At 38.7% G+C, this 23193-nt stretch overlaps 1 protein-coding gene across 1 annotated transcript; it reads right to left on the reverse strand.

Moving 5' to 3' along the window:
• Positions 1-13117: 13117 nt before the first annotated feature.
• On the reverse strand, positions 13118-22981 carry ZBTB8A (zinc finger and BTB domain containing 8A). The gene is made up of 3 exons (XM_004371990.2): positions 22124-22981; positions 19604-19773; positions 13118-17705 (listed from the first exon to the last, which is right to left on the reverse strand). Exons 1-3 carry the CDS (start codon positions 22944-22946, stop codon positions 17379-17381), a joined length of 1320 nt encoding a protein of 439 aa, XP_004372047.1. The 5' UTR covers positions 22947-22981; the 3' UTR covers positions 13118-17378.
• Between the last annotated feature and the right edge of the window lie 212 nt (positions 22982-23193).

Raw genomic sequence — 23193 nt, forward strand, 5'->3', positions numbered from 1 at the left:
AGGATGTACTACTCTTCCGTGCACATCGATGCCTTTCACCAGCCAGGAAGCCCATGGAGCTTCCATGTCCAGAGGGGGTTTTTGCCACGTCATTATGAGGTGGTGATCATGAGGTGGGTCCCTCTGTCCTGGCTAGCCCATATCCAAGAGTCACCTCACCAGCATACCCTTAGATGTGGTCTGGAGTCCTTACTGAAATCCAGGGTTCTAGAGATTATTTCTCAGAAACCAAGGACAAAGACCAAATTCTACCAGCTGCCCTCCAGTCCATTCTGACTCATGGCACCCCCATATGTGTCAGAGTAGAACTGTGCGCTATTGAGTTTTCAGTGGCTGATTTTTTGTAACTAGGCCACTACACCTTTCTTCTGCAGTGCCACTGGGTGGGTTTGAACCGCCAACCTTTAGGTTATTAGTCAAGCACAAACCATTTACACCACATAGGGACCTTCTGTAAAGATTACAGCCAAGAGCTCAGTTCTATTCTGTAACACACGGGGTTGTGAATTGGAATCAACTCAACAGCAACGGATTTGGTTTTGGTACTAGCATATTTCCAGGATATTGGGGGTGTAGCTTTGGAAAAAGTTCTGGTGACGTGCTTCCAAAAGGTCACAGCCTTGAAAACCCTATGGAGCACTTCTACTCTGTGTACATGGAGTCACCCTGAGTCGGAATCTACTTCACGGCAAACCACAGTGGTTAAAAGCACAAAACAAGCCAGATCACTGAAGTTTTCAAGTCCTGGTGTCTGCCACTTACTGCAGACTTTGGCACATTGCTCAATCTGTCTGTGCCTTAATTTCCTCATCTTCAGTGGAAATGATAATAGTACTTACAGGGTTGTTGAGAGGATTAAATTAATGTATACATGTAAAGCTCTTAGAACAGTGACATAGTAAATGCTCAATAAGTGGGAGCTATTATTGGGACAGGAGCCCTGGTGGTGCAGTGGTTAAGTGCTCGGCTGCTAACCAAAAAGTCAGCAGTCTGAACCCACAAGTCACTCCATGGGAGAAAGATGTGGCAGTCTGCTTCTGTAAAGATTACAGCCTTGGAAACTATTGGGCAGTTTTGCTTTGTCCCACAGGGTCACCATGAGTCAGAATTGCTGTGGGTGTTACTGGCTCAAGCATATACGCAAACAATCCCTTTACTTTTTCCCATCCTTAATTCTTAAAAAGAAGGCCCACAGTGCTTGGTAAGGGGTAGTGGGCCAGTGAGCCAGCCTAGAGACAACCCTGGTAGCCATTCTGCGAGAGTGGTAACTAGATCAGGGGACATCTAGGTTAATTGGCATAACATAGTTTTAAAAAAAAAAGTTCTACATCTCACTGGTGAGTAGCGTCTGGGGTCTTAAAAGCTTGCGAGTGGCCATCTAAGGTACATCGGTTGGTCCCATCCCACCTGGAGCAAAGGATAATGAAGAAAACCAAAGACACAAGGAAAATGTTAGCCCAAAGGACTAAAGCACGATACGAACCAGAGGCTCCACCAGCCTGAGACCAGAAGAACTAGATGGTGCCCAGCCACCACCAATGACTGCCCTGACAGGGAATACAACAGAGAGTCCCTGACAGAGCAGGAGAAAAGTGGGGTACAGAACTCAAATTCTAGTAAAAAGATCAGACTTAATGGTTTTAGACTGGAGGAACCCCTGAAATTTTGGCCCCCAGACTCTATGTTAACCGGAACTGAAACCATTCCCGAAGTCCATTTTTCCAACAAAGATTAGACAGGCCTATAAAACAAAAAATAATACAAGATCAAAGGAGCAGTTCCTGTCCAAAAGCAGGATGAGAAGGCAGGAAGGGACAGGAACTGTACGAATGGACACAGGGATCCCAGAGTGGAAAGGGGGAGCATGCTGTCACATTGTGGGGATTGCAACCAATGTCACAAAATGATACGTGTATAAATTTTTGAATGAGAAAAAAAAAGCTAGAAACCAGTTGCCGTTGATTCAGTTCTAACTCATGGTGACCCTGTGTGTCAGAACTGTGCTCCACTGGGTTTTTAATGCCTGATTTTTCAGCAGTAGATCGCCAGGCCTCTCTTCCAGGGCACCTTTGGGTTGGCCTGAACCTCTTAACTTTTTGGTTACCTGCCAAGAGCGTTAACCAGATGCATCACCAAGGGACTCCAGCTAGAGATAGAGTGTTGGCTGATGGAGAAGGGCAAGCAAAACCACTCCTTTCCGCTGCTCCTTCTCCTATTTTCTTTAAACTTATCTTCCTTCTTCTCTACTTCCTGTGTTAATCTTGTTTTCTTCCTTATATACATTTAGTTAGCTGTGCTCTTCCCCTTTACACCAAACTAATTGCCTTTCTAAGAAACTCTGACTTACTGTCCCCGAGTCCCTTGCAGCTCACAGTATTAAACATTCAAGGGGTGCAATCACAATGAGAAGAAAGATGAACAAATTACCAGGTCATTTTGTTTCTGCCTTGATTGTTTCCATGGCCTCTCCAGCATTTTCTCTCACCACCAGTGCAGCCATCCACTATCACTTGCTACCAAAGTTCACGCCACATAACTCACCAATTCCTAGCTTTGAATTTTTGCCCAGATTCTTTTTCTTTTGTAACAACTTTATTTAGATATAATTTACATACCATACAATTCACCCATTTAAAGTGTACAATTCAGTGGTTTTTAGTATATTCATAGTTGTGCAACCATCAACCACAATCAATTTTAGAGCATTTTCATCACCCCCTGAAAAACTCCCTGCCTTTAAGCAGTCATCCCCCTCCTCCACCCCCAGCCCTAGGCAACCACTGAACTATTTTCTCTTCTGTAGATTTGCTTATTCTGTTGCCCAGATTATTTCCTACCTGCTAACCTTGTCCTTTTTCAATGCAACTGGAAACTCACCTCTCAGAAGCCAGTTGGACTCATCCCACCTGCTTAATCCTTCGTTTACTGGGTTCTCTCAGTTCTGATGAAAACCTTGACCACATCTTAAATTTATGGATACATTGTGGCATAAAGGTTTTTTTTTTTTTTTGCATAAAGGTTTTTAGGCTAACATATATGTAATCATAACTTCCCTTTTAAGCTGCAAGCACCTTGAGGAGCACGGGAACTAGCTCCTGATTATTTTATGTATCTTGAAACCTTCTGTTTAGTGGCCTGTTCCAGTGAAACCTTATCCAAACCTTCCTGATCCCAAAGCTCCTGGTGACATGCTCCTTAGGGAGACAAAGCTTAATGTCATGTTTTCCTTTCCAAATTCCATGTTCTTTATTTCTATCAATAGCACCCTCATCCTTCCTGCCCCCAGATTGGAGTTGTCTTGGATTCCTCCCACATTTCCATTCTCTACACTCATCTACTAAGGAGCCCTGGTAGCTGAGTGGTTAAAGCACTCGGATGCTAACCAAACGGTCGGCGGTTTGAACCCACCAGCCGTTCTGTGGGAGAAAGATGGCAGTCTGCTTCCGTAAATCTTTACAGCCTTGGAAACCCTACAGGGCAGTTCTACTCTGCCCACCGTAGTGGGCAAGCAGCCTAGCTCACTTCGCCCAGCACAGGGTGCCTCTGCACCCCTCCAAGCGGCGGCACCAGCTCACCAGCCCGTGCTGCCGCCGCCAGGGACCCAGGGGTCATTTTGGTGTTACCCCCTCTGATAGTGTCGGGTGCGGTCTGCACTCCCCCTAGTAACGCCACTGCAGTCTTCTAGGGTTGCTATGAATCGGAATGGGCAGTGGGTTGGTTTGTTTTTATACTCATCTACTAGTTTCTCTTAATTGATCAATTCTCTTTTCCCTTAATTGTTGTAATAGTTTCCTAACTGAATCTCCTTTCCATTTTTCAAAGCATAGCTCAAAATTATCTTTCTCTTTTTCATACCAGCAGAGGTTATTTTTGTGGTGTGTGATTAAGGGCCATTTTTGTCATCTATATTCATTTTTATGTAAAAAGAAAACTAACAAATGTGATATCCTCCCTGCTCAAATTATTTACTTGAATTCTATCTAGGGATCCGGGTGCTTGGGAGGAGATGCAAATGGTAGATACTAAGATCTTTTCTTGGATAATTAAGTTGATGTACCTCCGGGCACTTGCTGCTTTCTACCTTACATTTTTATTGACCAGGTGGCTGGGTGGCACAAACCGTTAAGTGTTGGATTAGTCAAAAAGTTGGCAGTTCAAACCCACCCAGAGGTGCCTTGGAAGACAGGCCTAGCGATCTGCTTCTGGAAAGGTCACAGCCTTGAAAACCTTACGGAGCAGTTCTACTCTCCATGGGATCGCCATAAGTCGAAATAGACTCAAAGGCAGCTAACACCATTTCTCCCCAGCTGGAAGGTGGAGCTCCTCCAGGACTTCATTTCATTCCTCTGCCTTGCACATGGTGGGAGTTCCAGAAGTCTTTGTAAGTGTCTCACATTCCAAAATGTGGATAATATTATCTGTGTATGCTACATAAGAAAAGGTAGGAACCAAGGCCTCTGTTTCATTTTCTTCCTGTAACTTCCTAACTCTTTAGCCAAGAGTGGTGAACTCTAAGCTTCAATTTCCTCATCTGTAAAACAGCCAAATAATACCTACCTCACAGGGCTGTTGAATTAAAACATTTGATGCTCAGTGTTTCTCTTAAATAGTTACGACCTTCTCATAAAGAAAGGTAGGAAGAAAGGGAGGGAGGGAGGAAGAGAAGAAAAGAAGAGGAGGAAAGAAAGGAGTAAGAAAAACATAAGAGGCAGGCTATGTGAGGTACCCCTGGCAAGTCTGACAAGCAGTAGTCTGTTTCCGGAGTGGAAGTCATTCTCACCGGGCTGTCCGGGTGCCCCCCCACCACCACCATCCTTTTTAGGATTGGCTCCTATTTGCTTGGTTACAAACTCCTGGGGCACCCAAGGCTTTAAATGCCCCTAGGTCCCACCTTTCTACCCAGTGAGGCCCTGCTAGGGGGGAAGATGTAGGCGTGGCCTCGCTGGTAGGGTAAGGGTAGGGGATAGGGTGGAAACGGCCAAAGGCGACTGGGCGGGCTCCCAGTGGCGTCACTAGGGTTGGTGTCACCCAGTGCAGTAAGTCATGGTGTCACCTCCCACTGCCCCGCCCGGGGTAGATGAGGGTGGTCCTAGTGGGCAAGTGGCCTAGCTCACTTCGCCCCAGCACAGGGTGCCTCCACACCCCTCTGAGCGGCGGCACCAGCTCACCCGCCCATGCTGCTGCCGCCAGGGACCCCGGGGCCATTTTGATGTTACCCCCTCTGATAGTGTCGGGGGTGCGGCCTGCACTCCCCGTAGTGACGCCACGGCAGGCTTCTAGGGCAATGAGTCACTTTATTGCACAAAACACAAGACTGTAAGCTAAAGTAACACCAAAAATAATTCTTTATATAGTTGGGATAAAATAAACTAGCTGTCCCTGGCAGTAGGGTGGCATAGGGTGCTGGTTTTAGACACTGGTAAGGCATACTACTGTATGGGTTCGAATCCCCACTGCGCATGAGTAATGGCGTGATTGTTGGGTCATTTGACTGCCTACGCGGTTCCTCCAGTTCTAAATGTGGATAGTGAAAGCGCCTACCTCAGAGGACTGGAATCTAGTCGGTACGTGGCAAATGTGGGTTCCTTATTAGGAGCCCACAACACGTGACGTACAATTTTCTATTTTTCTCCCACCCCCTAACCCAAGATCTAGATTTAGGGTTGTCTGGTAGGCTGGAGTCTGGGGTGGGGCAAATTCTTAACTCCATAGGCTGCTAACGGAAAGGTTGGAGGCACCTCAGTAGAAAGACCTGGTGATCTACTTCTGAAAAATCAGCCATTGAAAACCCTGTGGAACACAGTTCTACTCTGACACTCATGAGGTCACCATAAGTTGGAATTGACTCAATGGCAACTTTTTTTTTTCTGATAGGCGAGGGGTTTAGGACTCTAAAGGTCCTGTAGGTGCAGGACTGTGTGAATGACTTTCCAGAAAAAGTAGTTGTGGTAGAAAATGGGACTGAAAAGGAAAAGCCAGAGGGAAGGAAAATAAAGGTTCCAATTAATCCCATTCACTGGTGTAGTCTTCCCTGAAATAAGCCATGCTGGTCACCTGCCTGAGCAGGAATACATATGGTCCCTGGTTACAGGGAAAAAACCCCACAGACTTGTTTTTTAACATGGATCCAAAACACTGGAGCATCCAGTGCCAACGCTTATAGGCGCAGCTTTTCCACTGCTGTGTTCCTCGGGGATTTTTTTTTCCTCCAGGGAAAAAAATTTTAAATCAATTCAAATATACAACAAAAGACACAGTATGTATTTTATTTCAGTATTTAACCTTTTTGAATTAAGCAAGAAAGTGCCATTTTATCATTGGAAGAACTTTTTTTCCAGGAGACTATGTAAGGGAGTGTCTGTATCTACAAACTGCTGAAGGAATGTATTTGTCATATATGGATTGCATATACAACTTTAAAAGTGGGAATGAGAATGCTACTTTATTAAAAAGTGCTTTATTTTCAAAGTTTTTTTTTTTTTAATGGTGATACTTAAAGCAAAGAAGAAATTTACTTTTGTTTCCAAATTTGTCTGAAGGCTTCTTTAACAAATCTTAGTATTGAGTTCATCTCTAGTATTAGTTTAAGGAGCCCTAGTGGTGCAATGGTTAAGAACTTGGCTGCTAACCAAAAAGTCAGAGATTTGACCAGTGGCTCCAAGGGAGAAAAGACCTGGTGATCTGCTCCCGTTCAGATTAGAGCCTGGGAAACCCTATGGGGCAGTTCTACTCTGTCATATAGGGTCACTAAGAGTAGGATTCGACTCAGTGGCACACAATAACAGTATTAGTTTAACTTCAATGAAAAATGGCTTAATTTGATTCCTCAATGGAATTCTAACGTGTAGCAATTGAGCTTCCTAGTGCTTGGGGAATATTCTGGGGCCTCTTAAAAAATTTTTGTTTTGTTTTATTGTTGTTGAGAATGTACACAGCAAAACATACACCAATTCAACAGTTTCTACAGGTACAGTTCAGTGACAATGATTACATTCTTTGAGCTGTGCAACCATTCTCACAGTCCTTTTCTGAGTTGTTCCTCCTCCATTAACATATATTCACTGTCCCCAAGGTTCCTATCTAATCTTTCTAGTTGCTGTTGTCAAGTTGATCCCATATAGATAGACCTTAAAACAGCATAGCTCAAGGCAGACATTGGAGTTAAGCTAAACTATTATTTGGTTTTAAGAAGACTTCAGGCAATATTTTTGGTTTAAGTTTTAAAGATTATCTCAGGGCCATAGTTTCAGGAATTCATGCAACCTCCGTGGCTCCAGGAAGTCTGGAGCCCATGAGAATCTGACATTCTGATCTGCATTTTTTTCTCTTCTGATCAGGATCCTTCTATAGAATCTTTGATCAAGATGTTCAGTAATGGTAGCCAGATACCATCTAGTTCTGGTCTCATGGCAAAGGAGGCAGTTGTTCATGGAGGCAATTAACCACACGTTCCATATCCTCTTTCTATTCCTCTTTCCTCTGTTGCTCCAGGCAAGTAACTTTTTTGTTTTACAAAAACAACATAAAAAATTTTTAATATTCAGGATTCTGGAGCCTCTAATGATGATTTTTACCAGCTTAATATATGCTTATATAATATTTAAAAAACCATCCTAGTTCACTCTTTCTTTTGCACAGAGTATAGAAACAAAATGTAATATTTTTTTCCTGTTGGATTTTTTGTGTATAGTTATTCTCAACACATTTTTACCTATTTTGCTTGTCCAAAAACACATTATCAGGTTGCTGTTTTTAACTATCAGTTAATGTAACTGAACTTTGTTTTAATGAATTTGATTTTAAGTTGAATTTTTTCTTCTTTCCAAGTAATTTAAGCTATATGTCTGAGCAATCATTTACTACAATTTGCCTCATTTTATAGAGGGATTTTAGCTAAAATTTGGAGTAAGCATTTGGGAGGCGTAAGTTCTATTACTGAATTATTTTTGCTTAATCAATGTCTTGGACAAGTTAGTCTCTGTTAGAGAGGGAATCATTTATATAAGAGATTTAAGTAATTGCTATTTATTCCATACATTGATATCTTAAGATGATAGTGTTCATGGGAGAAACATTTGGTGACCTTAACAGCGTATGATCAAAAGAAAGCTAAGGAAATGCTCCTCTTCTGAGATAAAATGGCACATACATGTACATGTGTATATGTATATATATGTGTGTGTACATATATGCACATATATACACATTTATATTTGAACATATTCGTATCAGATTAGATAATTTCCTTTAATCTTGTTTAATAAATAGACTGACAGGACCAATAGATGTTTGTAATTTGAGATGGGGCTTTGCTTTTAAAGACAAAGAAAATATTAAAGCTTACAAAATTTCAGGATATAGTATTTTAGTGATGTATTTATAAAAGTCATCACTTGTCTGTCATTTTGTCTTACTGTGGTGGCTTGTGTGTTGCTGTGATGCTGGAAGCTATGCCACTGGTATCTCAAATAGCAGCAGGATCACCTATGGTGGACAGGTTTCAGTGGAGCTTACAGAATAAGACAGACTAGGGAAGAAGGACCTGGCAATCTACTTCTGAAAAAACTTCCCAGTGAAAACCTTACGGATAGCAGTGGAACACTGTCTCTGACATAGTGCTGGAAGATGAGCCCCTCAGGTTGGAAGGTACTCAAAATACGACCGGGAAAGAACTGCCTCCTCAAAGTAGTCGACCTTAATGACATGGATGGAGTGTTCAGGACCTTCATTTGCTGATGCGGCACAACTCAAAATGAGAAGAAACAGCTGCAGACATCCAATAATAATTGAAATGTGGAATGTAGGAAGTATGATCCCAGGAAAATTGGAAGTTGTCAAAAATGAAATGGAACACTTAAAGATATATATCCTAGGTATTAGTGAGCTTAAATGGACTGGTACTGGCCATTTTGAATCAGACAAACATATGGTCTACTATGCTGGGAATGACAAATTGAAGAGGAACGGCGTCACATTCATTGTCAAGGAGAACATTTCAAGATCTATCCTGAAATACAACGCTGTCAGTGATAGGATAATATCCATATGTTTACAAGGAAGACCAGTTAATATGACTCTTATTCAAATTTATGTATCAACCCCTAATGCAAAAGATGAAGAAATTGAAGATGTTCATCAACTTCTGCAGTCTGAAATTGATCAAACATGCAATCAAGATGCATTGATAATTACTGCTGAATGGAATGTGAAAACTGGAAACAAAGAATCAGTAGTTGGAAAAATGGCCTTGGTGACAGAAGCTATGCCAGAGATCACATGATAGAGTTTTCAAGACCAATGACCTATTCATTGGAAAACCTTTTTTCAACAACATAAACAGTGATTATACACCAGGACTTCACCAGATGGAATACACAGGAATCAAATTGACTACATTTGTGGAAATAGATGGAGAAGCTCAATATCATCAGTCAGAACAAGGGAGCCAACTGCAGAACAGACCATCGATTGCTCACATGGAAGTTCAAGCTGAAATGAAGCTGAAGAAAATTAGAGAAAGTCCACAAGAGCCAAAGTACGACCTTGAGTATATTCCACCTGAATTTAGAGATCATTTCAAGAATGGATTTGAGGCACTGAACACTAATGACTGAAGACCAGACGAGTTGTGCGATAACATCAAGGACATCATACACGAAGAAAGCAAGAGGTCATTAAAAAGACAGGGAAGAAAGAAAAGACCAAAATGGATGTCAGAAGAGGCTCTGAAATTTGCTCTTGAATGTCAAGTAGCTAAAGCAAACAGAAGAAATGATGAAGTAAAAGAGCTGAACAGAAGATTTCAAAGGGCGGCTCAAGAAGATAAAGTATTATAATGAAATGTGCAAACACCTGGAATTAGAAAACCAAAGGGGAAGAACACGCTTCGCATTTCTCAAGCTGAAAGAACTGAAGAAAAAATTCAAGCCTTGAGTTGCAATACTGAAGAATTCTATGGGCAAAATATTGAACAACACAGGAAGCATCAAAAGCAGATGAAGTAATACACAGAGTCACTGTACCAAAAAGAATTGGTCAACACTCAACCATTTCAGGAGGTAGCATACGATCAAGAACCGATGGTATTGAAGGAAGAAGTCCAAGCTGCTCTGAAGGCATTGGCAAAACACAAGGCTCCAGGAATTGATGGAATACTAATTGACATGTTTCAACAAACAATGCAATGCTAGAGTGCTCACTTTGGAAGACCCCTACCTGGCCAACTGACTGGAAGAGATCCATATTTGTGCCCATTCCAAAGAAAGGTGATCCAACAGAATGCGGGAGTTATCAAACAATATCACATGCAAGTAAAATTTTGCTGAAGATCATTCAAAAATAGCTGCAGCAGTACATTTACAGGGAACTGCTTGCAATTCAAGCAGGATTCAGAAGAGGATGTGGATGGAATGAGGGATATCATTGCTGATGTCAGATGGATCCTGGCTGAAAGCAGAGAATACCAGAAATATGTTTACCTGTGTTTTATTGGCTATGCAAAGGCATTCATCTGTGTGGATCATAACAAATTATGGATAACACTGCAAAGAATGGGAATTTCAGAACACTTAATTGTGCTCATGAGGAACTTGTACATAGACCAAGAGGCAGTCGCTCGAACAGAACAAGAGGATACTGCATGGTTTAAAATCAGGAAAGGTGTGCATCAGGGTTGTATCCTTTCACCATACTTATTCAATCTGTATGCTGAGCAAATAATCCAAGAAGCTGCACTATATGCAGAAGAACTGGACATCAGGATTGTAGGAAGACTAATTAACAACCTGTGATATGCAGATGACACGACCTTGCTTGCTGAAAGTGAAGAGGACTTGAAGCACTTACTGATGAAGATCAAAGATTACAGCCTTCAGTACGGACTACACGTCAACATAAAGAAAACAAAATCCTTACAACTGCACCAATAAGCAACATCATGAAAAATGGAGAAAATACTGAAGTTGTCAAGGATTTCATTTTACTTGGATCCACAACCAATGCCCATGGAAGCAGCAGTCATGAAATCAAATGATGTATTGCATTTGGGCAAATCTGCTGCAAAAGACGTCTTTAAAGTGTTCAAAAACAAAGATGTCACTTTAAGGACTAAGGTGCACCTGACCCAAGCCATGGAATTTCAATCACCTCACATGCATGCAAAAGCTGGACAATTAATAAGGAAGACTGAAGAAGAATTGATGAATTTGAATTATAGTATTGGTGAAGAATACTGAATATACTATGGACTGCCAGAAGAACGAACAAATCTGTCTTGGAAGAAGTACAGCCATAATGCTCCTTAGAAGGGAGGATGGCCAGACTTCGTCTCACGTACTTTGGACATGTTATCAGGAGGGACCAGTCCCTGGAGAAGGATATTATGCTTGGTAAAGTAGATGGTCATCGAAAAAGAGGAAGACCCTCAATGAGATAGATTGACACAGTGGCTGCAACAATGGGCTCAAACATGGCAATGACTGTGAGGATGGCGCAGGACCAGGCAGTGTTTCGTTCTGTTGTACACAGTGTCGCTATGTGTTGGAACCAACTCGATGGCACCTAACAACAATTCATAATAGAATTCTTTTATTAGTTTGAAGTAGTGTGAATTCCCAGAAGGCAATTAAAAAAAAAGAAATCCAAACCTACTGCTGTCGAGTCGACTCCAACTCATAGTGACCCCATACAGTTTCCAAGACCGTAAATCTCTACGGAAGCAGACTTCCACTTCTTTCTCCCGAAGAGCCGTTGCTGCTTTCAAACCACTGACCTACTGTTAGCAGTCAAGCGCTTTACCAATTCGACACCAAGACATAAAATGCAAATACGTCCTAAAGTAAAAATGGGTTAAGTCTACCCAGTATTTTAGAGTATCCATATTATTTGTTCCTAGTTCTTTGGGTGGCGCAAATGGTTTTTACTGGGCTACTAACTGAAAAGTTGGCAGTTCTAATTAGTTTGAATCCATTCAGTGGCTCCTCGGAAGAAAGACCTCATGATCTACTTCTTAAGAGTAAAGTCACTGAAAACGCTAAGGAATGCAATTCTCCTCTGACACACGAGGTCACCATGAGTCAGAATCAACTCCACGACAACAGGTTTTTTTTTTTATTTAACTACTTTAGATAATGGACACATTGTATCTCGAAATTTCAAAAATATTAATATGTTCCTGGACTGGACATCTGTAGTTTTACAATTTCCTTAATTTTAGGATTTAGAACCAGCGTACCGAAAGGTCCAGTGGCCCTACTGCCCACCTCTAGCTATGGGAAGGGAAGAGGGAAACCTTGAATAGGGGACCTAATTTGCATGTAAGAAACACCAGGAAGCTTTAAAAAAAAAAAAAAAAACCACACCCAGGACCCAGCCCCCAGATTCTGATTTGTCTAGGCACTGTATTTTTAAAAGCCCGACAAGTGCTTCTAATGCATAGCCAGGGTTGAGAATCACTGGTCTAGGCAGAAATGTTGTTCTATTTTTCTCCCTTATGGGCTGAATTAAAAAAAGGTTACTTTTTAATTAAGGAATTAAGTAGGCACAAACAGTTAAGTACTCAGCTACTAACCCAAAGGTTGCTGATTCAAATCAACCCAGAGGCACCTCAGAAGAAAGGCCTGGTGATCTACTTCCAAAAGATTATGAAAATAATCCCCAAACCCACTGCCATCAAGTTGATTCTGACTCATAGCGACACTATAGGACAGAATAGAACTGCCCCCAAAAGGTTTCCAAGGCTGTAAATCTTTACAGAAGCAGATTGCCACATCTTTCTCCTGCAGAGGCTGGTGGATTTGAACCACCAACCTTTTCGTTAGCAGGCAAGCACTTAATCACTGCACCACCAGGGCTCTTTCCAAAAGATTACAGCCATTGAAAACCTACTCTGAAACACAGGAGGTCACCATGAGTTGGAACTGACTCAGTGGCAACTTTTTTTTTTTTTTATATTAGGTAATAACAAGGAATTAGAAGATATCCCAATGGGAAAAATTAAGAAACTATATAATGGAATTGGGCATATAAAAATCTGAAAGAATGAAGCAGATAAAGTATAATATATCCTTAGATGTCCTTCTCAAGCTGTTTTCAAATGATCAAATCAAGCCAAATGATGCATGGTCACTGGTTTCCTATCATCTAAAGGTGATAAAGTATCCACTGGCACATAGCTTTCGCTGGTGTGAAAAAATGAAAAGGGGATGGGGAGAAGTGTTTATCATGCCATTTAAGTAAGTACCAAAAAAACCCAAACCAGATGCAGTCAAGATGATTTAAGTAACTACATTTCGAAATATTTTGCCTTTAAAAATTGAGTTCCTTGGCTTCTCTTGCTATGTGTGGTTTATTGCTTATTAACATCAAAATATTTTACTTTTTGTTGGCATTAATAAAAGATCCGTAGAGAGAAGGTTCATTTTTCTGGCCTATTCATGGATCTATTAGCATGAATAGTGAGAAACGCCTGTATCAAAACAAAATATTAATTATACTTCACAATACACAAAACAGCTGGCAAAACAGTACCATTTCTGTGATACCCTGAATTTTATGATTAACACTCTTGTATTCGTATTCCTTACATAACATTTATTTTGTATAGGATTTATCCACACACAATGATGTCAGCTTTAAAACAATTTACTGTTATTTGTATAAAGTCATCTCATAAAATACAGTGATACACAATACACCTCTGTGAATTAAGCAAGTATCCTAGGATTCAAAAATCTGCTTGTCTAATTCCTATTTTTGCTATTGTTTCAATGGGTTATCTTAAGTAGGATGCTTTACTGTTAAGTGCCTCAAATTTTTTGGCCTTTCATGTGGGAACTGTCCTATTTCATAGATATGCAAAGAATAACTGGCAAAAATTATTAAACACTTCGCAAATATAAAATGCTACATACAGTAAAGCCTGTGAAAGCCAGAACCTGTGTAAGGCAGAAACCTATCAGAGAAGGAAAACTTTTTTCCACTAAAACAAGTGATAGAAAAGTGGTAAGACTGCACCCTGTCAAAGGCGGAAAACTTGGGAGACCTGGAAAAACAAGGCGGTCCCATTGAGTTCCGGCTCTCACAGGCTTCACGGTAAATGATAAATAGTAACACTGATCCATTCTAATATAAAATAACACAGAACTTTCTGTTTTAGGTTCTCCTGTACCTATTATTATTACCTTTCCCAGTTAAATGTAACATCGTCTTAGGCTGTACCGTTTTCAGTGATTTTTCCATACTATTAATTTTTAGGCTAAAAAAAAATTTCAAAAAAACAATAGGAGTGGAGATTTCCATTTATCTTACCATGACCTGGCAAAACAACTTTAATGAACTGAGTACTCAGCTCATAAATAACTGAAACATCAATTTTTTTTTTTTATCCATTAAGCAGTAACTTGGTCACATGAAGGTGGTAACCATGTTTGTTTTGATTCCATTACTGAAAATATTGAAAAATTCTGTTTTTGAAAAGTCTTACGATCTGACAACTATATTCAGAAGGAACCGTGTAGTAAGGATGCAATTTGCTAGTCTAAAAGAGATCCTATGGTTACCTGCTTACAAGGACAGTGGGTTGTAGGTTGATGATGTGAGATGGTAACGCTCAAAGGGAATTCAAGAATTTCTACTTCAGTGGTATTGAATACTGTGCTCCTGAGCGCTGTAGAGGTATCTGGGGAAAGGTTCATGGGGTGGGGGATGAAGAGGTTTTTAACCAAAGCAACTCTGATATTAAGAGTTTATCCCTTAAATGTTGAGCTTCTCTGTGAAACAATTCATTTGAAGGAAGGGTAAAAAAATTATTTTAAACCACTGATTTTGCTTTCTCCAGATACTAGACATGGCCACAGTGGTACTTCATTTTTGCAAAACCTCCACCCCATCAACCAGACACACTTGAGGACAACAGAGTTGGATAGGCATTCCTGTCAGAGTGAACTCTGGTCTAACCAACTCCCATTATTCTTCTGATTAAAAAAATACTCCCTGGCATAAATAAAGCTTATTTAAACAAATTATACCCCTACGTAACATTTTCACACATTTAAAAGCCAAACAATTCTGTTTTCTCAGAAACCATTAATAGACAGTTTCACTCTAGAAAAGAATTGGTTAAAGTCTTACATATATATGATATGATGATTGGAGTTATTATTTACAACTTACAAACATGTCATAGATGTTTCCCCTTTATGATAGTAAAATGATAGAATAGATGTGCTGACTAGTTTGGTGAAACTGATAGTTGTTTTGTGGAGATTGCTTGGTGTTGTTATAAACAATTAGGGGAAAGCATTATTTCTGAAAAGGCAACTCTACAAGTGCTGTGTTCAATGGGCTTTGCTGACATTCATGCTCATGTATGTAAAGTTTGCATGCAGAAGATAATAGCATAAAAGAACATTTAGATCATAGACTAAAGTGTGTTAGAGTATACACATGCAAGCACTACTTTATTTCTATGAATAAAGCTCCAATCAGCCATTTTTCCTCCTGGCCCCATCACTAAAAACCAGGTTACAATTTTGAAAGGTGTAGCATCACTCTGGTCCCTTTCCTCATTTGGATACAGCTTCAATGTTAAGAATCCTGATTCAGGAGCGGCTATGTTGGGAGAACAATGAACTCAACACACACCATCAGGTCTAGAAGCAACAGAAACTTCGCCTTCAGGGGAATCTTGAAAAAGTCTCAGCATTAAATACCATAAAACAAATTGGTTATTCATCTATTTATAAAAAATTTTTTGAAACTAACCATTTTAGCCCACAAGTTGGTATCAAGGACAATTATTATTTAAAGAATAAGAGAAAATAACATTAAAAAGTACCATCTTGAGGTATATCATGGCATTTAAAAATACAGTATAATACATGGAGCCGCTATCAAAATTAAACTATATAAAGCTTAATTGTGATAACCTGCAGTAACCTTTATGGAGTTCAGTTCTTTAGTTCTGGTATTTAGGCCTTATCTTTAGAGCGACAATAATGTTTTTGCAATTCAGTTGGAACTTTGGAATGTTTGGTAATTCATACAGGGGAGGGGTTTAAAACTTAACTTTGTATCCTAGAAGGAAAGTTCGTTTTGAAATATTATATAAACAAGATAAGCAAAAATGCTTAAAGTACATAAGAGAGTAACTTGTTCAAGCAGTTTTATAGTATTTTAAATTTACATATAAATAATGACATAAAAACATCAATAGGTACTGTAGGAACATCACTTAGCACTATTTGAATAACTAGTTTAAGATATATGTATTTTTAAGATGATTAAATTCCTCTTCTTTCAAACTTTCTAATTCTGATTGGCTTACTTTTATAATTAGTGTAGATTGCCGAGGCTTAACTTTAATTCTCAGCCATTTCAGGAGACATACAGGGAGAGCTGAAAGAGGCCTGTGTTTAAAATCATAGTCTGTCTAATCACCAGCCCACCACTTAAACTTTCTGACCTTCATTTCTTCATCTGTAAATCAGAGATAATAATATCTACCTCGCTGATTACGTGAGAAAATGTGTATGACAGCACTTTATAAAGAATATAGCACTATATAGATGTTAGAAATTATTCTTAAGAACCTCCTGGTTTTTTTTTTCTTTCTTTTTCCTTTCTTTCTTTACGAGAAGAAGAGAACTATGTTGACAGGTCTTCACATACTACCTTGACTTTTAGGCAGTATGACCTTCCCTCTTTAAGAAAATGAAGTCTGTACACAATCTTGGGTCAGTCCCACTGTAGGTTTTTTGTTTGTTTGTTTGTAACAGTACTGACTACATAAATGAAAAAATTTTCAAATATGAGCGATTTTAAATATTTTCTATTAGTTTTCCGCCATACTTCTAAAACACTTAGGATACTGGAATAGGTTGTTTCAGATCTGAAATTAATATAAAGATTAGTTCAGTCAGGTAGGGCGCCAGACCCTTAAATGTGCTCTTATCTGACTGCCTATAAAAATTCGATATTGGTAGTTAATGTATTTTTGAAGCACCTTGAACTTGTCTTATATAAAGTTTGGTTGTGGTAAATTTATTTAAAATATTTTCTTTGAAACAAATTCAATAATTAGATCTCCCACTATTAGGAGAAAAAAAAAGTATCTCTGTAATAAAAGTAAGAGGATTAATTGTTCATCCATCATGCCAACTCAAGCTAGGACTTTCTTTCCAGTGCAGCAACATATTTTAGGGCAACAAAGTTCAGAATGGACATAATGGCCTGTTCAGAAAAGCATGCAAGTTATGTCAGGTCACTTCTTTTAAGTCGGTGTAATAAATTGGTTAACCAGACTCTGACCATGGAAAGAGAGAGATATAGGAAGTCAATGTAAATCGCAGACATGCCAGCTCTGTTGGTTCTTGTTACAGCTACCTAATGTTGGGCTTTATTTCCTTTTCTTCTTCGTCACTGTCATCGACCTGCTGTATGACCAGATCAGCAGACCCATCCTCTACAATCTCCACATAGGATCTATTCTCATCTTCACTCAAGTGCCATCTGGAATCCTTATCTCCTTCTGAGGGGGACATAAGATGTTGTTCTTCCAAATCGATGGGGAGGCTGTCTATGCCAACTTCAGCAAGGCACTCATTACAGAGTCTGTAGCGTCTGGTTCCTTCCTGTACCACTTGCCCTGTCAGATCAGTCACGTGGCGTTTGCATTTTCTGCAGATTAGTTTGCATGCTTGGTGAATCTGTGTAGAGATTTAAATAGGGATAAAAAACGATTTTTCAAAAGCAGGACAGTTGGATATTTTAGGTTCATAAACTTAAAATGTTGAAGGTATTGAAATGTTCAAGGCTAGATATTAAATGTAAATGAACATCTAGTTATTAGAAAAGATCAGAGGTTTTGGTGATGAGTTGACATCACAGAAACATTAAACATCAGCTTTCATATACGCACAGAAAAAGTTCTAGAAGAATGATGGTGTTAAGAATGGTAATATCTGGTTGGTAAAAATGTCTTATTTTTATTTTCTTGTTTTTACTTTGATCTATTTTTGCAATGTACATATTGTACATATTGCTTTTGTAATAATAAAAAGTTGTTTTTAATTGAAAAAAAAATCTAGCTTCATGAAGGTACAGATTTTGTTTTGCTCACTGCTGTATACCTAGCACTTAGAACAGGTTCTTGCACACAGTAGGTGTTCAGTATATATTTGTTGAATAAGTGACTATAAAGCAATGCATGAAGAAATCACCTTAAGGACCCTTTAGGTTTTTCCATTCTCCTTTAAAATTAAAAAAGAGCTCTTATAAATGGAATAGAAGTACCAGGTATAGAACACAGATTTTGGAAAAAAATTCTTGCTGTAGGATGAACAGCAGAAAAATTCCAAAGTCACTGCCTCATTAAACCATTCCCTGATATTTTCCCTGAAAATTTTCTGACTGCTGACCATCAAGTCCCTGACTGGGAGAGGCTCTACTGCCCACTTTGTTCCCTTTCTTAATGAGACTAGAGACCAACTAGCGAGAGACCGGAAGGGAGTGTTGGGGAGAGAGGCTGGACAGCAGCAACTAGACTGAGATCCTACCAGGTAGGGAGTCAAGAACCACTGGTATATGCTGAGTATCTGAAGTGGTGATTCTGACATAGACATTAAAACATTTAAATTGGTCCCAACCCACCTGGAGCATAGGATAATGAAGAACACCAAAGACACAAGGAAAATATTAGTCCAAGAGAAAGAAGGGGCCACATAAACCAGAGACTCCATCAGCCTGAGACCAGAAGAACTAGATGGTGCCCAGCTACCACCAATGACCACCCTGACAGGGAACACAACAGAAAGTCCCTGATGGAGCAGGAGAAAAGTGGGGTGCAGAGCTCAAATTCATGTAAAAAGACCAGACTTAATGGTCTGACTGAGACTGGAGGGACCTCAGAAGACATGGTCCCCGGACTCTCTGTTAGCCCGAAACTAAAACCATTCCCGAGGCCAACTCTTCAGACAAAGATTAGACTGGACTATGGGACATAAAATGATACCTGTGAAGAGTGTGCTTCTTAGCTCAAGCAGATACGTGAGACTAAATGGGCAGCTCCTGTCCAGAGGTGAGATGAGAAGGCAGAGAGGGACAGGAGCTGGTTGAATGGACACGGGAAATCAGGGGTGGAAAGGAGGAGTGTGTTGTCAAATTATAGGGAGAGCAACTAGAGTCACATAACAATATGTGTATAAATTTTTGTATGAGAAATTAACTTGAGCTGTAAACTTTCACCTAAAGCACGATAAAAAAGTTTAAAAAAACATTTACACAGCTTACATTGTCTTTGGCTCTGCCAAGACAAGCATATAAAAACAGATTTTAAGTGAATTGAAACGGAAATATAAAACTATTTAGCAGCAAAAGAAAATTCCCTACTTCAAGGTCTCAAAGGAGAATAATTTATATATATACATATATATAAATATATATTGTCCCCATATTATGTATTATGCACCAAGTGAAAACATTAAGTTGGAAAATTTTCTAATATAGTAGTTACGTGAAAAACTTTCCCTCATAAGTTGGATTATCCTAAAGCAGATAAATGCACACATTTCTTAAGAAGTAAAATGATGGAAAATCATATATATACCGTTCGAAAATGGCTGCTGAGATGGTCTAGCCTGCTGAATCTTTTCCCACAAGCTTGACATGGATAGGGTCTTTCTCCTGTGTGACAACGAAGGTGGCGCTTTAGGTCGGCTTTCCGCTTCACCACGTGGGTACAGTATGGGCACTTGAATCGCATCCTGGGCAGATCATCTGTCATGAGACAGTTTCATTAAATCACTGGAAAGTTCATAAAACAATTCCAATAATATAAAGAAATCCAAAAAGAGTTGGTGAGTCCAATGTCACCAAGGGTGGGAGAAAAGGAGATGAAGGAATATTAAGACTAGATGGTCAATGTCATCCTAAATATATATGTTGTAACTTCAGTATTTTACAGATTTACCAAGTCTGGATAAAATTAATAGATTGCCACCCTTATGATTTTATTTAATGTTGTAGATCCACTAGGTTTTAAATATAAAAAGGTAGTGCTTGATTTTAAAAGTAGATATAATCTAAAAGAAGTGATTCATTTCAGTATTTAATATTTAAGCTGTACCCAAAGCTTTTAAGTAATTTGTTTTATTTACATGTTTTTTACCCCCTTGCCTTTACTTTAGGTAAACTTGTAACTTTTTTTCATTCCATTTATTTATCTACTTTTTAATTAAAATATTTTATTATGTTTTTGATGAAAGTTTACACAGCAAATTACATTCCCATTTAATAATTTCTGTACAGTTTGTTCAGTGACATTGGTTACATTTTTCACAAAGCATCAACTTTTTCATTATTTCCTTTCTGGTTGTTTCGTTTCTAGTAATCTAGTTTCCCTGCCCCTTGCCTTCTCTCCTTTGCTTTTGAGTAAATGTTGACAGTTTGGTTTCATACAACACAGTACTCACAGATGATATTGTTTATTTTATGAGCTAATTTGTTATTTAGCTAAAAGATGACCCCATAGAATAGTTTTGGTTCAACGTTTAAAGAGAATCTCAGGATGATAGCTCAGGGAGTCCTCCAGTCTCAACCGGTCCAGTATGTCCGGACTTTTTTAAAAATTTGAGTTCTGTTCCACAGTAACTTTTTTATTTTAAGGTGAAAAAAAAGGTCAGGGATCTTTAATTTTTTTGTTTTAAATCTCATATATTCAAAATGTTTTTTAAAAAAATTTTATTGTGGTGAAAATATGTATAACCAAACATATGTCATCTCAACAATTTCTACATAAAATGTTAATTTCACAGTTGTAAAACAGCATCTACATTATTAAGGTTAGATTTAAATAACCTAGAATAATAAAAGTACAGAGCTCAAAGGAAGAAAGATAACTTTTTTGTGTTTTAAAATTCAACAAAGACACTAAAAAAGAAAAAAATAATAAAATGCAATAAAGATTTTCCATTTTTGCTCTGTTGTTTTTATATGCCTTGGTCAGTGGTTAGAGCCTGATAGGACTTCCTGTAAGTTCTAAAATATGATATAATTTCCTATATTTTCAAATTAATATCCCACTGGAAAATGTGATTAGTAAATATCAATCAGGTTGCCTATTATATTTTAAAATTTGTGTTATCAATAAACAACCATATTATTTTTAAAAATTTTATACAACAATGAGGAAAATGTGAATATTGAGTGGCTATTTAGTGACATTAAGGAATTATTGTTAATTTTGTCTAAGTACAATAATAATGTGGTAGCATTTCGACTGCTAACCAAAAGGTCAGCAGTTCAAACCCACCAGTGGCTCCAAGGAAGAAAAGATCTGGTAATCTGCTCCCATAAAGATTACATCCTAGGAAATCCTATGGGGCAGTTCTACTCTGTCATATAGGGTCACTATGGGTTGGAATTGACTCAAAGGCACCTAACAACAACAACAACAACATATTTTAGAGCTACATTCTGAAGTTTTTACAGATGAACACACATGATGTCTGAGATCTGCTTAAAAATAATAGGGAGGGGATGGGGTAAGTTAATAGGTGAAACAAGATTGGCTATGTGTTGAAAGTTGGGGCTGGGTAATGGATGCATAGATATTTATGTTATTCCCTTTACTTTTATACATTTTTCTAAAATAATTTTTCTAAATTTTTCTAAAATAGATCCTGGGTTTGTGAATCTTTGCAAATATGCATGGTTGCTCTATTTAACTTTTCTATATAAAAATACTCTTCCTGAGTGAATACTGAGGGGAAAAAAATTAAAGTGAAAATTAAGTGTCTCAGGGATTGAATTATAGAAAACAGCTTTAAACATTTAACAGTAATCGGATCACCCAGAGATATAGGTGTAGAAAATCATAGTTTTTAACCCTCAGTACTCTATTGTTTTGACTGTCATTAAATTTATTCAGTATTATTTTAAATGAAAATTTAAGAATTACGTTTTAAGAAACAAATTTCATTAGAGAAGTATGACTTTTTAAAAAAATCACTTCTTACCAATGGTTCAACTACCTATAACACCTACAGTTACGAGCCTGTTGAGACAGGGCTGATTTCTACAGGAGATTAGGAACTGGATTGAGGGGATTTATACTCTTTTTGGGTACCTGGAAAACTTCTGGATGTGACATCAGATCCTTGACCATACTGATAGCCAGCAGGAGTAGAGTCCATTTCAGCATCAATTTGTGCATGATCTTCAGATTGGGAAATGTGGCTGGAAGAATCAGATGTCCGTGCTTCTCGTTTGCTTGACTTATAATGAGCAACTTCGGAAGGCTGTGACAACCTCAAATGTTTGGACTTTTTGATGGAATCTTTCCTTTGTTCATGCTTGGCCAAAGTTTGTTGAGTATTCCTTTGGGAGGCTGAATGGTAATTATACTTACTCCAAGACTTTCCACTTATAACCCCTGTTCCTTGATCTGGGCTTAGGTGAGAATGTGGAGAACTGCTTTCTTCTTGCCAGCCACCACTATAAAGAGAGGAACGTTCTATGCCATTGGAATTGGCATCTTTATCTGAGAGACTGAAATAGCGATCTTTTTCTTTCTCACTAATGTCTAATGAAGACTTAATGAAAGTCTTACATACACTAATGACATCAGTCATCTGAAGGAAGCTAGCTGCTGACATCACTTCTATGACATTCTGACCAGTAAGAGACAGTTTTCCCGAATAGACAAAGTCCAGAATAACTGTAAAAGTGTCAGGGGAGAAAGCCTGAAATGTAGCTGTGGTTGGCTGACTTGTCTCCTTTGAATTCTGAGAAAGAAGCATTTTAAAGTAGCCACTACTAGCAAATAATACATTCCGATGTGCTTTGAAGACCTTCCCTTCAACTAAAATACTACAATCACAAAATACATCTTGCCTGCGTTGCTCATTCAGTTGTTGCAGGAGGTGAGACTGATGAGAGGAGATCTCCATCCTAAAGAGGAAAAGACACACGTGGTTACCAAAAACTGAACAGCATTACTTTCCTAAGATGAGTCGACTAAAACAACGATTGTTTTCCCATTAAAAGCATTTTCTTCTCGGAGAATAGTCTTTACAGAAGATAACAGGTTTCAATTTTAGAAGATACCATTTAATACTATACCGTCAGTTATTAATGATTTTTAGAAAACTATTTGTTCAGTCAACAAACTTTACTGGGCATCTTCTATAATTCAGG

The sequence above is a fragment of the Trichechus manatus genome, unplaced genomic scaffold (genome assembly GCF_000243295.1).
Source record: "Trichechus manatus latirostris isolate Lorelei unplaced genomic scaffold, TriManLat1.0 scaffold00015, whole genome shotgun sequence".
Lineage (NCBI taxonomy): Eukaryota > Metazoa > Chordata > Mammalia > Sirenia > Trichechidae > Trichechus > Trichechus manatus.